Here is a 16,383-nt window from a genome sequence, read left to right on the forward strand (position 1 = left end):
GATTACCTTTTCAATAACAAGTAGCTAGTGTAGAATTGCAAACTGTACAATTCAGTAATTGCCATTACAGGTATTATTACCCATAATGCACTGAAATTTTGTGTCCTTTGTATACTTAAACCTGCAGTGCAGAACTTTTGTCTCCCCCCTTCTGGCAGTGAATAGTAGTTACCTGGATGTAACTCCAGTTCTATGAGTACATGCATGAGCCGGTCCCTGTCGCTACTGTTGCAGCTCACAACCCTCGCGAAATGAATTTGAATGAATTAATTTGATCCGTTTGGTCTGATAACATTTGGAAAGTCTAGAAGAGCTGCACGATTAAATTATTTTATCCCTCAAGTTAGCGAGGGCTAAACTGGAAGTTACCCGGCTCTGGTGCACATGCTCTATAGGCACCATTCAGCTCTGGCAAACAAGTCATTGCTGGTCGACATAAAACGCATTACTACTGGTGTGCCAGCGCAGGAATGTCGCCACAGACAACAGAAAAACTCTTGTCGAACTTGGACAACGCCTTTGACTGAGCTGGACGGAGCAACGTAAAGAAATGTTCTTACTTCCAGGGTTGATTAATTATTTGAACATTTTAATGAGTAATAATGAAAAGGTAAGATAAATATTGGTAAGCTGGGTAACAATGGTAAAAAAATAAGTAGTTGGGAGGATAATTTGGGAATCCTAGCTTTGGATCTCATCAAAGAACAGGTGTCACATGGGCAAAGTGGGCACCACCCCAGGGGCCCCAGACCGCCAGTGGCCCCCCCTTAAGTTCACTATCAATTGATTTAGAATAACATGGTGAATTGAAACTTTGTTTCAGATATGCACCACTGAACATCAACATGATAAGGGCCTTCAGATGGGTCCTGTGTCAAAATGTAGATTTAAGACCTTTAACATTTCAACTGATACTGTTCTTACATGGTTCATATACATAAATAAATGTGTGTTTAATCAGATGAACAACATATTTGGAGTCATGTAATATTTCAGCACAGGGTGCAATGCACAGAAAAAGAGAGGAACAAGGGCTTATTTTAGCCCTGGAGCCCACAAAAAAGATTAGTCCGGCCATGACAACTATTATAACTTCCTAGAGAGCAATGTTGTATGCCTGCAAACATAGTTCACTATCTTCACTGGCACCATCATGAAGAGAAAACATTGTAAAATACGGTGGTCAAGTTTCCAAGTGATGAGGACATAAATGGAATTATTAGTTTTGGAAGAGACGGACTGGGTTAAAATTATTTAATAGCCAAGTGTTATCGAAGCTTCACTTTTAAAACCTCTTAATACTGCATCACTTGACAGAGAATATGTGCATAAACAAAAGAGAAGAGGCTCACACAAGAACCAGAAGAGTAAAAACCTGACCCTGACCACACAGTGCAGAGCCACAGCATATGCTTTCCTTAGGCCTTATTTGAGGACTTTGAGAATGATGTCTTTGTCCACCGCGTTGCCCTCTTCTTGCAGGAGAGCATTGAAATAGGCCGCTCTCAAAACACAAGGCTCCATGCCAGCTCCAGAGAAAGCCATTTGGACATCTAATAGCTATGGACCAGGCCAGCTTAATGTAAGCCTTATTGTGATTACCTGATGTAATGACAGCCAATCCAAATACAGCCTGTAAGCCATTACCAGCTGAACAAGAGGAACACATTATGCATTGCACTATGTCAGCCTGACAGGGTCTGAACAATGCAGCATGAAAAAGTTTCCACCCCGTTGTTGTGACGCCTTAGGGAATAAAGTGGAACTGTTTAGGGCAGTTATAACATCCCGAATGCCACAGTCTGTACCTTTGAAGGCTGGCAATAGGGCTTAAAAGCCATATCCTCAATTGTAATGCAAACACAGATAAAGGATTGGAAACATTTATTCTGATCTGGCTCTTAATCATCGACAACGCCATTTGAAATGTGCGCCTCAAAGCTTGTGTCAGTAAAATCACAGGAAATGTAAAATAGCAGTAATAGTCAGCTATATCATAATGTCGTCATACATCAAACTCTTTAAATATCTGTGAGAAAATACAACTTGATTGACCAATTAGTTCCAGCTCAGGAACTTGAACTATTTACCATGTGGTTTTTTTTGGAGGGGGGGGTTGGAGGGGGGTTTAGTGCAAACAGGTAGAGTTGATTGTGTTGGTCAGTGTGTATGACATTGACATGCATGACAGAAATTGGCGGAAAATGTGCGATTTGTGATTGAGGCCAATTTTCCCTTTCGTGTTCAGAGAGAAACACAGAGCATTTCCACCCTCACTCCTATTAACTAAATTGTAGCCAATTTACGTCCAGATATGGAAGTAGTGTGAGGAAAAAGTTGACACCAATCCAGTACCTGTAGAGTCTCAAATAGTCCAAGCTGCTTCAAACATCATTCACTCATTCCCCTTGTGAAAAATCACACTTCAAAGCATTTCCAAAACTCAAATCTGTTTCAGCTCTTGCCTGTTTATCTTTAGATATGGCCTGAGGGATCCCCTGACCTCCTGACACTTTATAACTAATTGTTAATCAGGATTACACTGACTATCTCATTACACAACAAGCCTTTTGTGGAGGAGAGAGACAATTTATCAGTTTATGTTTCTCTGCTTGCCTCAGGAATGTCTTTGGACAGACACTGACCCTTTCGAAGAACTTTATTCTCCTGGAAGCTTGTCCTACGACTTGGCTCGCTCACTACAGGACAGGATCTTTTCGTTTATCTAGAATAATTTCCCGGCAGAAAAGAAGCTATCATTAATACCGCCACACACACATTTGTTTTAGTGTCTCTTGTGAATGCTCAGGTTTCTAAAGCCAGGTCTGCTAAGGCAATTTTTGTTGGCCTAAACACTCCACGCTAGTTTCTTGAAGAAAAGATACAGTATCTATACATACCTGTGAATATTGTGTGTTTATAATAGACATCTGCATTAAATATTGTGCAACCAAAAATTGAGAAAAAACAGATGATATTAGATTGCAAAACATGACCACAGTTTTTCTTTTTTAAGCTTCTTTTATTAATGGTGGATGTATTAGATCTCAAGACTTTAACTGTGGTTTCATGGTTCAGGTCCAGAGGCTATTTTGGTGGTTTTGGAGAACAGAGGGTAGGGGAAGGCACCATGTCAGCACGGGACAAGTGGAGGGAGAGGGGTGAAGTTACCCTTAATTGCTGATTTATAGTCAGTTCAGTTATTTTTTAATTTAAAAGGTAGAGTTTCAGAACAGATCTGGACGATAACACAGTTGAATATGGCTCAAGAAATTACACGTTGCACACTCAATTTAATCTTAAAAATATCAAGACAGTTCACTTGTTTCAAATGCCTAATCTTTTTCACAAATGTGACAATGTCTGCATGTGAGGCGGGTCACTTTAAAAGTGCCGAGATAAATTATTTGACCCTTTAAGATTTGCTTCCATGCTTCAAGAAAACATATTTACAGTCATTTAGACAATGGCAGTGGATAATAGTCAGTGAAAGATAAATCAAGTGCTTCTTGTGTATTTTCTTAGTAGTCGACCTGTATTTTCAGTTTCAGTGTTTCGTCCAGCTCTGTTTTTTTTAGGAGGGCCGAGAACTGAAGCAAAGACAGCATTCAAGGGCAGCTTCACCCCCGAGACAGCAGAGGTATCCTGTTGCTGAGGGTGAGTGGAGGCAGTGTGGCAGAGGAATCATGTGATCACAGTGGGGCCGGTGCGTCCAGTGTTCTCTTGGAGCTGAGAGACCTTAAGGGCGATGTCCACCAGGGGAGCCAGCATAACCTGCACAAAGAGATAACACACACAAAACATATGATTTCCTGTTCAGATCTCACACATCCTCCAGTAGAAGTATATTCTCATGTCTGCAGGTGACAGAGAAGACTATTGAATCAAGAGTAATAATTGTTAAAATGTTTTCTTTAAAGCAGTATGAAAAATGTGTTTTTTTTGCGAAGATTATTTCTAAACAAAAATATGATTTTAAGACTCTTCACAAGGCTAGAGGACTGAATTATGGCCATTTTGCAATTCAGCTTTTCTCACTATCATAGCCAAAATAGAAATGACTTATAAGCTTTGTTTATTCAAACTTTAATTCTCTGGTTCCAGCTTCTCCAATGTGAGGATTTGCAGCTTTTCTCTGCTTTATGTCACTGGAAATTGAACATTTAGTGTTGGCTGAACATAAAAAGACATCTGAGGATGTCATCTTGGGCTCGGGGGAAATTGTGATGGGCGTTTTTTTTTAACTGTTTTTAGACATTTTACACATAAAGCAATTATCAAATAATAATCGTTAACAGCAGTGCTAATCATTTTTACTGGGCTATAGGTGAATTTTACACCATTACTACCCTTGTAATTTAAAACTCACTCTAGATAAAAGCATCATCGAAATGCTGGATGTTAATGACGTCAGCTACCCTGGCCCAAACACAGATCTGACAGAATAAGACAGAATACACTACAGGACTATGACCATAATTTAAACATAAAACAGTGTGACGGATCAGTAATGAGCACAACATACTGAATACACAACCAATTTTGGCAGAAAGTGCATTATGAATTGTTTCCTCTTTCATTCAAAACCTTTTCATACATCAAGGTAACCTTTCGGATGTGTAAATCAAACCTACACAAAGTCAGCCAACTGAACCATTAACCCACTAGCCATTTATCTATCAGATTAAGTGTCTGAAGCAATATGTTTCTGCTTATCTTCTCATTCATGACGTGTGAGCATCGAAGAGGAAAAAGGCCGTGAAGCCTTTTATTCCCTTTTTTCAGTCTTGTCTTGCTTTCTTGTACTACATCACCTCCCTGTCCACACCAGTCAAAACGACTTTATGAAGTGTCGAGCTGGAACTCGCACTCTTTATTTTTCCCATGTGCTATGGTTCCCTCTCTTCACACTGGCCCTGATAAGCTGCCATAACTCAAGATTTGGCCAAACACCTCCATCATGTCCCATGTTGAATACAAGCTCTGGAACTCGTTTTGGAGAGCTCCACCCAACGCAAGCTGGCTGTGCTTGCAGATTGTGGATCGTTCCAGCCAGCCTGAAGGGTTTTTGGAGCCTGTGTGAGCTAACCTTTTGACTGCTGCCACCTAGGTGGATGACGGGGTGACAAACTAAATTAACATCCTTACTCTTTATTTTCTTTTCTGTAATTTTTCAAATACAAAGCTATTCATGAGAAGAGAAAAAATCTCGTCCTGTTGCTGGTCCCATGGATGTTTTAATTTCCCATCTGATGACTTCATTGTCTAATATTTGTCTCACTGGATCTAGCTGTCTGAGATCGTCCTGACCTGTGGGTCCTGGTTAATCTTATGGGAGTCCTTCTCGTAGCTGTCTATGTAGAGCCTGATGGTTGCTCCTGCACTGCCTGTACCGCTGAGACGGAAAATAATCCTAGAACCATCAGAGAAGATGATCCTCAGGCCCTGAGAGAAACAGAAAGAGGAATGAGAAAAGAGGATGAATGGAAATGTACAGTAACAGGAGAACATGTGGAGCAATAACTCATGCTGATGCATGTTAATGTTTATTTATTGGTCATAATGTATTATAAGGCTTTAACTTCATTATGTATTGAGTAAAAATTGTAATTCAACAAATACTAATAATATACCATTTTAAACAAGGTGGTATAATTTCAAAATATTAAGGTCTGAACTACATCTGACGATAGATGGAAAACTGAGCATGATATGAAATTTTAACGAGCAGATTGCTTACCTGGTTTTTGGACACACTTCCGTCCACAGGGTCCGTGTAGGCAAAGTTGTCAGCGATAGCCACCTCATAAGTCTTATCACCTGATGACAACTTCTTTCCAATAAAGGCTTTGTCGAACATTACTGTCTCCAGATGCTTGATCATCTTGTTGGCAGCATCTGATTCAACCTCCTCATAGTCATACCTGAATGAAAGGTTCATATACCTTGATACAAATCTTTTTTTTTGCAAAATGAACATGTTAATTTGGTACAATAATTACATAAAAACACTTCTAGAAAGGGATTTGTAAGACTACTATATGAAGACACTTGTGTATTGCAGTTCTTGTAGATGCCACTAGAAGGTGCTAGGGTAGTACCATTTGATCAACCAACATCCCTGCATCATTGCAGGAAGTGTTCTTACAACTGTTTAAACAAAACCATGTCATGGGACGAACAATTGGCAACCTGGCAAACTGAAATACTCCTCTTTTGGGGCTCACATTTCATAAACAGTTCTACATGGATCATTGCTGACCTAGTGAAGAAGTTCCTGCCAAACTTCTGCCAGTGATCCTTCATGATATCTTCCACGCTCTGTTTCCTGTGGGCTAAGATTGACAACCATGCAAGCACCGCCCACAGACCGTCCTTCTCACGGATGTGATCAGAGCCTGGTTGGTTAGCAGAGAAAAAGGAGAAAGAAGAGAGGGGACGAATGAGTGAGTAACGAGCACTGCTTTCTCTTACTGGAACTCTGTATTACTAAATATAACATCTTTCACTCACCAGTGCCGAAGCTCTCCTCTCCACACAGGGAGAGTTTGCCAGCATCCATCAGATTCCCAAAGAACTTCCAGCCAGTTGGAGTCTCGTACAGATGCATCTTCAGGGCTTTAGCCACACTAGAACAGATTGGAACAAACAACTGCATTAGAAAAAATGGAGTTCATGGCTTTCTCAGTTTAGTTTATCCAGAAAGGAAAAACAATGGATTAGCTGTTGTGTAGTTTTTACTTGTCCAGGGCTCCACTTGTGGGCATACTGCGGGCCAGTCCCTTGACACCAGTCTTTTGGAAGTATGGGATGCTGGTAATGTTGGCAGCGATGACAGCCACTGAGTCTGAGGGGTTCACGAAGAATCCGTGCTTACCCAGCACCATGTTACGGTCCTGAAGAGGAGCACAACAAGGGGCACGGACAGACAGGGATCAACAACCACAAATAGTAAACAGGATTTGTGACATGTAAGAATTAGGTTCCTGAGCTGTGATGAAAGACTGTACAGTAAGTTAAATGGCAGCAGGACAGTTTAGTGACGGCCCTTCTGGGGAATTGACTGAAAAAGATACTGAATCCCTACAGACCCTGTTCTGCATATGACATTTTACTCAAAAGAGTATTTCAAAATCCAAAACAAAAACCGTTTTGTACAAATATGTCTTGGGTCACACTATGAGTTGTAAATTTTGGGCTGTTCTTTCATTAAACATAAACATGTCAGGGTGGAAAAGCTAGATCAGTACAGCTAACTCAAAACATTCACTGTCCTCATTAAAGGCTGTGCCAAAATGAGTTCATTTCAGTCTCACCAGGAGAGCCAAGCCCATTATTTTGGTTATTGACTCTGGTCAATTAAATAGAGAAACTTAAAATTATAAACTTAATGGACCAGAGTCAATTAAATTTATGGGAGCTGACATCATAGATTCAAGTCCAGTTCAAACTCCTAACCAAGTCACCATCTCTGCTCTCGCCTCTCCCCAGTGGCGTTTGATTAATCAGCTGTAAAATAATCTTCCCAGAAGAAAAAGTTAACTTACACCATCACCATCAAAGGCAGCTCCAAAGTCATATTCTCCTCCTTTCATGGTTTTGACCAGGTCTGCAGCATAGGTCAGGTTGGGGTCGGGATGGTGGCCTCCAAAGTCTTCCTGGGGGACACAGTTGACTGCTGAGTTGGCTGGAGAACCCAGCTCTTCACAGACAATCTTCTTCACATAAGGACCAACCACTGGAGGGAGAGAGTGTCATTAGGAGGGGCCATCACACCTTACTACAGATTTATATAAGCAGCATACGCTTCCACAATACTGCTCTTTTACATTGTGATGCTCTAAAAATATGATATTTACACTGAACTTGCTATGAGTAAGTTTCCACTGCTGAAATGTTGGATCCTAAACCAGTTTTGCAGGCTATTTTACCGATCACAAGTCTCAGCCTGTGCTGTGCTGTACTTTCCTACCTCCGTGCATAGCATCCAGGCGGACATTAATGTGATGGGCTCCTGAGAGAAGCTCCTTCAGTGCAGCAAAGTCAAAGATGCCCCTCAGCATCTCAGCGTAGGCCTCGACAGAGTCCACAATCTCCACTGAGACAAATAAAAAGGAAACAGAGCACAATTAAAATAGCAGCAGATGTCAAGATAAGTACTTTGGGTTGCAAACTAACTTTTACAATTGGATTTTATTAGTCACCTAGCGCTTTCATTCATCGTTTAAAATGTGCAGATCATGTTTAAGAGCAGCTAAGAGGCTGTTTGTTATCAAGAAAAAGCTTCATTTGTCATCACAATGCAAGATACAAGTATTCATTTTCAACTCTGACAACAATGAATTGCATTCAAGTATTCATCTCTCAGTTGAAAGTAAGACTCCTCTCCGTGCCACTGTACCTGTGAACGGCTTAGAGTCCACTTCAAAGCTCTGCTTGCCGATCTTGGACAGATCCACTTTCAGATCTGGGCAGATGTGATACTCATGCAGGCCTTTGCTGATCTCGTATATTTTGTTTGTGATGCCCTCTGGAGCAGGACCTAGGAGGATAAAGTAAAGGTAAATAGGATGGTTAGGAATAAAAGACATCAGACACAATATACTGGGCAAATTGCAGATAATGGTGTGCCACAAACAGAACAGTGTTCTTCAAATAAAGTCAGGCACATTAGTGTTGCTTGCAGAGCAGCAAGCATGTAACAGGCTAATGGGTTGGAATAAATGGATCTTAATGGAAAGCAGAGTTTTCACTCACCTCCACTGGAGATGTTGTACTTGATACCAAAATCTCCATTGGGGCCACCTGGGTTGTGGCTGGCTGTAAGGATGATCCCCCCCACTGCCTTTATCTTGCGGATCACACAGGAGACTGCTGGGGTGGACATGATGCCATTCTGACCGATCACCAGATGTCCAATCTGCAGGAAGTAGCACATGTGCACAGGGATGCACGGATTAATGCACACATACATAGACACAAAGGTAACAGTGTTGTTAATAAGTTGAAGGACAGGAATAGCTAAATGTTTGGTGACGTTATTTAAAGATTACCATATTTGATTAAGGCTCTACACTGTTTGATTTCCATTAGTGAGCTGACTCTTCTTTTCCCCAAAGCTAGAAACATAATTAATACCGAATTGAACATGTCTAGTAAGCCTGTCCCATTCATTGTCAATGGGTATAGCTTCATCTTGATGATGAAAAGTATAGTACGTCATATTATTATTATCACAGTCTGTAAATCAGAGAGCAAACTATGATTGAGATATTAACACAATTTCATGTACTGTATACTTTCAATAATTGGGTCATTATTTGCTATTATGTCAATAACTTTTAAAAAATATTTTCATAATGTCGTTTTAAAGATACTGCTAAAGCTTCATATAATCTACACAGTGCTCCTCTGATGTATTAAACAAATTTAAAAAAAAACTAAAGGTTGAGGCACATAGTAAACTAGCAGAGAGGTTACGTAACAGTAGCCTATGTGTATCTTGTAGATGACTCTATTTTTAAAATCATGTCATGGTCTCCAGTCCAGGAACTCTTGTCTATTTAAACATCCAATGGTTTGCTTTGTGTAAACATACCAAGAGCTGAGCGCCTTTTTTGTCTTTGCACCTTTCGCAATGATTTCCTGCCTTATTTCCTGACTGAGGCAGTGGGGCAATGAAAATTTGCAAAAAACTAGCCCAGATAAGTCATCTTTGTGCAACTCCAACCAACTGTGATCGCTGATGTAACGTGCAATCACAGCGGGTTGCTTTTCTGCAACTACAACAGCGACAGACTGGCATTCATGCGAGAGAAGGTCACAGGGAAGACAGCGACCATAATTCCTGGTCCAGATGTTTTGAGACTGATTTATGCTTGCAATTTTACATACTATTACAGCTGGCATGAGAGCATAGGGTGGTTTAATGCTTGAAAACGTTGATAAACGCAAACGTACTGTATGTACCATTCGGACATATGCAGAGCAACGTGACTGGCTGCACGTTGCATATCACGCCCCCTGCTCGCCTAAAACCGTTCCAGTATCATCATAGTGCAGGCAGCCAGTGGTATCTCACCACCACAGCTCTTTATGAAACAACACTGGGTTAAATGCTTCCTTTTACAACACTCAAAGCTGTTTTTTTTCCTCTTTTGTAAAGCTGCAAAAATGCAATGCAAAACCCTAAGTGAAATGTTGTGAAATGCACAAAAAGGTTTGAAAGTCTTGCGCTTAAGCTAAGAAGCTACTACTTAGTGTCAGTGTGTAAATGTCAAAGGTAAGAGATTGACATGCGAGTGCTCCATATGCACTTTATCCAAAAGATCACCGCGGTCAGGCTGGCACCGGAGACACTGCAGGGAAATTAAATGGGGGGCTGATGACACCTGTCATTTTAACACAAAGTGAAGGGTCCACTGTGTGTACTGGACGTTATGATAACCTTCAGGTAGTTTTTCATAGGCGCAATCTTAATGAAATACAGATAAAATATATAAATACATAGATTGACAAGCACAAGCAGGAATGCCATCCTCTCATACCAGAGGAAACCTTGCAAAACCTTTAATATGGCTAACAACCGTATAACTGCTACATGACATATTATTATTACTATTAGGAACTATTTGCTTGCTTCAGGAACAAATAACCTGTTATTAAATTTTGCAAAAAAGTGACTCAATGTCTTCCTAGCTCTCAAAGTATCATACTGTACTGTAAAAGCTGTACTGGAGACTTAAGTTGTACTAACTTGACAGCTAGCTTGATGTTAAAGTGCTAGCCGACGTGCTAACCAGGAGGAGTGTGTTTTCTCAGCTAACGTCAGCAAACATACACACACACAGAGGACAGTAATTCTTTATCCTACTGACCCCGTTGGCGGCGGCAATCTGGACGATCAACTGAATCGCGTCTTTCATGAAAAACCTCCCATCTCCTCCCACTACCACAGTGGCAGCCTGGCGCTTGTCAGGCTCGATGACGGAGATAATGCTCTGGATGAAGTTTTCCGCATAGTGCTGGTTCTGTTGAAACACGGTCACCCTCTTCCTCAGGCCGCTTGTACCGGGCTTCTGGTCCGTGTACGGCTTGGTCTTCACGATCGTTGCTTTCACCATTTTCGACCCCCAGTGAATACCTATAGTCGTCCCGTGTGATCCGCAGTCTTGGCCGGCTGGAAGCGACTGCAGTGACAGAGCAGCCACACGTACACACCGGCCAACTCCCCCCCTCATAGACCCGCCCTCCCGGTTTAAAGGGCAAGGAGGAGCCATGGAGGATTTTCTCACACTCAACATTGGAGTTTTCATATCTAACAAGTAGTTTCCCATAACTGTTAATTCATTCTTGGGTAGTATATAACTAATAAATAAATAACAATACATTTATAGATAGCAGATTTATTTATTTATTGACTAATTGATTGGTTCCAATTCTAACATGTTGAGCATGTTTTCCACAATTTAGGCTATATTCAAGTTGGTTTCCCATATACCGTATGTTATGTAAACACTATATTGACTGATATTGACATTTATGTGATTGTACTGAGAATTTACATTGTAGGTCTTGAAGAGCTCAGACACTCCTCACACTGGAAGGCCATGATGGGCCAGAGTGCATCTGATGCTGCTAATGTTGACATCATTTTGTTCCTAGATTGACAATCAAAAAGTGATAATCATTATACAAATAATTGTACATCTCCCGCATATCAAGCACAAAACAGTGCAACAGTTCAACCAATGTAATTACTAAAAAAGAAAAGCAAAGAAAAACCCATAGTTGCCACAGTGAGTGTGACAACTATATTACAAAATATAGCTGGCAAAATTAATATATAAAAATGTTTTCTGTCATGATTCCAGATTTTACAGACTTTCCAGGGTTGTAAAATACTGACTTATAGTGTTATAAAGTGCTGTGCAGTGTTTTGGCATCTGACTAGTCTCAAAACTCATGGATCTATCCCTCAAACTGCACTTCCTATATCATTTCAGTCTGGTAATAGGTCAGTACAAAAAGCATTGAGTCCACATATTCTTGAATAATTCAATACAAATACTCTACTCCTGATGCAGTGAAAGTCAAATTTAAAGCTATAATATGTAACTATTGTGCATTAAAATGTATAAAAACTACTAGACCTATGTTATATATTTTGTTGAGTTGTGTACTTATATTATCTCAAATGTTTCCAACAATTTTCAAACCCAGAGAAATCAGTAATTTTAATCAAGGTAACGGTCTGGTTCATTTGGTCGCCTGTCAATGGCGTCATACCCCCTCTACCAAAGAGTATACGCCTACAAGATGCATGTGTTGGACTGCTGTAGAAAGGGCAGCGTCATTCAATTTGATCCTATGGGAAGAGATTTAATAAAAAATATTAAATAATTTGTGTTACGGTCCTAATTCCTAATTTTTCCAGTTGACAAAGACTTCAGTGGCTTTTTAAATATGAAATGTAACTATTTATCTGACTTACAATAGCTGCTTTCTGCTGAGTCAGGTACTCTTTAGTCCTATATGTGCAGCTTCCAGCTTCTCACATATGCAGATTTGCTGCTTTTCTCTATTTTATATCATTGTTAGTTGAATATCTCGGGGTTCGGGACTGATGATTGAACAAAACAGGAACATTTGAAGAAGTTACCTTGGGCTTCTTCAAATGACACTAAAATTGGTGTTTTACTTTTTGACATTTTATAGACTAAACAATTAATTGATTGATCAAGCAAATAATTGTTAGTTGCAGCTAGTGATGTTACGCTTGATACCGAGGCTCTGAGGCGTGTGTCAAGTGCGTCCAACAGTTTCCGCAGATGCTCATTTTCAGAAAATCACATGACTGAAAAAAAGACTTGGTTTCGGCAAATGTACATGATGTTTCGGTTTGAGATTCAATTTGTTGTTCTATGGACTGCAAAACCTGAACCTTTCATGGGTGTACACATCATATAACACATCCATGATGTAGCTGGTTGAATTCTGGAGAGTGCAGAGAGTTTGCTACATTTAAATATTGAGTAGGCTAGTTGGTGGAGGTGGAGGATTTTGAATCATGTTCTGTTTCTAAATAAATATCAATAAAAGCTTCCTCTTAATTACACAAGCACTCTCAATACCCAGTCAAATAAGCACTTTCCCAAATTAACTTCTCTTTATTTCAATCTCCTGTTTCCCCCCAAACCTACAACATAATCACTGAAACGACATATTACATTATGGCACTATAATATCTCTTAACTTATGGGATTGTACTAAAAACAATCCTTTCATCCCCATGTCTAAACTCTATGAGTGTCAGCATGTGTGTATGTAAATACTGTAGGTCAAGGCTGATAATTAGTTTGATTGTGGCAAGCGGCAGCAGCAGCTGCCAGTGCAGCAGAGAGTTGACACGTGTCTGCCTGGAAAGTGGATTTTTCACCAATTTTCACTCAGCAAATCAATAGATGAGTTCCTTTTTGCTTTGCTTGGTAGCATAGGCAAAATGAATTAGATTTCCAATCAATTTGAATTGTGCTATGTTCTTACGTCTGTCATGATAATGCTTACACTAGAATTTGAAAAAACAGCCCTCCTACTGCAGCTCTCCCTTCAGTAAAAGGTAAATAGGACCGCCTCTCACCTGTTTGAAGTCCACCACAAAAGTAAGGACTGTCCCATCGAGTCTCTCACTCTGGTGTTGTTGTGAAGATTATGCGCTGTTCAGCTTCCCCCTAACAACAGGCAATAGTCCGATGATCGCAGGTTACCTTTCATACTGCTTTCTGTTGATATTTCTTGTCTTCTTTCTCTCTCCTTTTGCAATTCATACAGTCCTGTCACTTCCTATCCCTCAGTATCCCACTGCTCCGCTGGCCTTCAAACTTCCTGTTTTGAAGACCCCGGTCATGTGCAGTGAGTGCACGGGCAGAGTGCACACAGTTTGATAGACAAGTAGTCCGTCCAATCATTTCATGCGGGCCGAATGAAATGATTGGACGGATTTATTACGTGTCTGAAACAGCTACAGATACCGGATTTTTATTGTCAGCATTTGATTTATTGATTGCTGTCAGGATGTAAAGAGAATTTCTACAAATATAACAAAAATGCCTCTAAAATAAATTACATACCCTAGCTTTAAGCCTGAGATCTATTCTTTGAGATTCTTCCTGATTTATAAGCCAATCTTGATGTTTTGGAGTTTTTGCTCAAATGGTTTTCTTGAAGTGATTTTAATTCCAATCAAATGCAAAAAACATTGGACTTAAATTAAGTTTTGAAATCAGAGTCTTGCTAACTAGCTACATCTGTACTGCTGCTAAAATAGTCAATCATATCAATGGCAAGTCAACATTTCTGAGTGTGGACTTGTGATTCTGATGCTCCAAATTACATGATGAGATTTTACTTTGTTTTATATGCTAGCGTCTCAACTTAATTTTATTTAGATAATGTCCCATTGCTATCTGTGTAGTATTGTGTACCACTTTGTAACTGATGAAACTGTTTTTTCATCCCTAAATCTCGCAGGAAACCATGGGTTCTGGACCGAGCCTTCGCGGTCTTTCACAGTCCTGTTGGCATCCTTCCCTGGCTGCTGCTGTGTTGTTGTTGTTATGATTGTTGTTATTCTGTCCCCCCCCCTTTCCCTCTTTCTTTCTCTCTCTCAACCCAACTGGTCAAAGCAGATGGCCGCCCACCAAGAGCCGGGTTCTGCTTGTCGCTGTCGCCAAGTGCTCCCTCATGGGGTTATTGTTGGGTCTCTGTAAATTAAAGAGTATGGTCTTGACCTGCTCTATGTGAAAAGTGCCTTGAGATGACTTTTGTTGTGATTTGGTGCCATCTAAATAAAAATTGATTGATTGATTGAATTGAAATACTAGTAGATTTAGTACTATAGTGGCTTATATGAAACACATCAGCAATTCATAGCAATATTCCTAACTTAATCCTTCAGTGTTGCATCTCTGGATGGATATTTTTTACATAAATACTGCAGTCTTCCTGTGTTGTGGGTATCACTTTGGACAATATATTGTAGTATCTGTATTTTCAATAGTTACAAAATACTGAAACTTCATATTCCTCAATTCAAAAAATAAGCAGGCTGAAATTGAAGCCCAAAATTAAAGTAGTCAAACTAAATAAAAATGCCAATGGGCAATCCTGCCAATGCTTATGCAAGTACGACCCATAACCTCTAACACCCCCATGTCCTTTCTTCTCTCTCCCAGTAGAGCCTGTGAGCAGAATCACACCAGCATGCTCTACTGGGCCCTGTGGAAGGATGCCAGGTTATGACAATGTGTTCCATGAAAATTGTGTGATTTTCATGTCCCCAGGTCAATGCTGCCATTGGCCTGTGTTCCATGAAAATCAATGATAATTAATCAGATTACATAGCAGAGGTAACTCAGATCTATAAACTCACCTCGCTAGAGCAGGAGCTTGTAGCAGCAGCAGCTGATGGCAACAGCTAGTAGCAGCTGCTGCAGCTGGCAGTCTATTCAGCCAGCAGCAATCATGTGCATTTTCCTCACCTTAACCTTTCATTAATTTTGGGGTATTATATAACAAATACATAAATCACAATTTTGCAATATTTATAGATAGCAGATATATAGATAAGACAGTGGTAAGCAAATAGTGGCTTGTGGGACAAGTCCGGCCCTGCAGAAAAAAAATATTTGGCCCTCTGATGAAAGTTTTTATCTATTTAATCCTTTATTTAAACAGGAAGTCTCACTGAGATCAGATATCTTTTTAATGAGAGTTCTGTGTACAAGAATAAACATATACAGTTTAAGACAGACAGACAGACGCACAGAAAATTCAGACACAAATTAGACATTATTTTCACATTATTAAAAGCCATTACAAGTGGGATTGTAAATAAATAAGTGCAGCCTTTTAAAATATTCAAGTGAAATTAGAGAGTGTAACTTCATATTTTTTTGCAGCTCTTCCATTTGTATGCAGCAGAGTATTTGAACCCACTCTTTCCAAGTTCAGTGTGAACAAGAGGTGCAGCTAATGTTAAAATGTCCTGTGACCTGACATTGTAAGTACTGAATTTAAATGTAGCCAGTGAGCAGAGGTAACTAGGCAGTTTTTTCAGTAGCGCCTTATAAATAAACAACATACAATGCTGCTCCCTTCTGTTTGTTGATGACCATCCCACCTTTTCAGATAAGATGCAATGGTGAGAGGAATTTATCACCTGTGGTGAAGCGCAGTGCACTGTAATACACAGTATAGAGGCTTTAAGGTGGAGGGAGAAGCATGCATATTTACAATATCACCATAATCAAGCACAGGCAGAGTTGTAGATTGTACAAAGTTTTGACTTTTACATACTTTTTTTTTGCAAATCTACTGTAATAA

The 16,383-nt window shown here is 40.0% G+C and overlaps 1 protein-coding gene across 1 annotated transcript; it reads right to left on the bottom strand.

Moving 5' to 3' along the window:
• Nucleotides 1-3,001: 3,001 nt before the first annotated feature.
• pgm1 (phosphoglucomutase 1) lies at nt 3,002-11,209 on the bottom strand. The gene is made up of 11 exons (XM_042416990.1): nt 10,878-11,209; nt 8,758-8,920; nt 8,402-8,542; nt 7,973-8,098; nt 7,548-7,738; nt 6,742-6,896; nt 6,514-6,629; nt 6,263-6,398; nt 5,741-5,924; nt 5,311-5,445; nt 3,002-3,774 (listed from the first exon to the last, which is right to left on the bottom strand). The coding sequence occupies exons 1-11, from the start codon at nt 11,121-11,123 to the stop codon at nt 3,685-3,687; spliced, it is 1,683 nt and encodes a 560-aa protein (XP_042272924.1). The 5' UTR covers nt 11,124-11,209; the 3' UTR covers nt 3,002-3,684.
• Between the last annotated feature and the right edge of the window lie 5,174 nt (nt 11,210-16,383).

This window comes from Thunnus maccoyii, chromosome 7 (assembly GCF_910596095.1).
Source record: "Thunnus maccoyii chromosome 7, fThuMac1.1, whole genome shotgun sequence".
NCBI lineage: Eukaryota > Metazoa > Chordata > Actinopteri > Scombriformes > Scombridae > Thunnus > Thunnus maccoyii.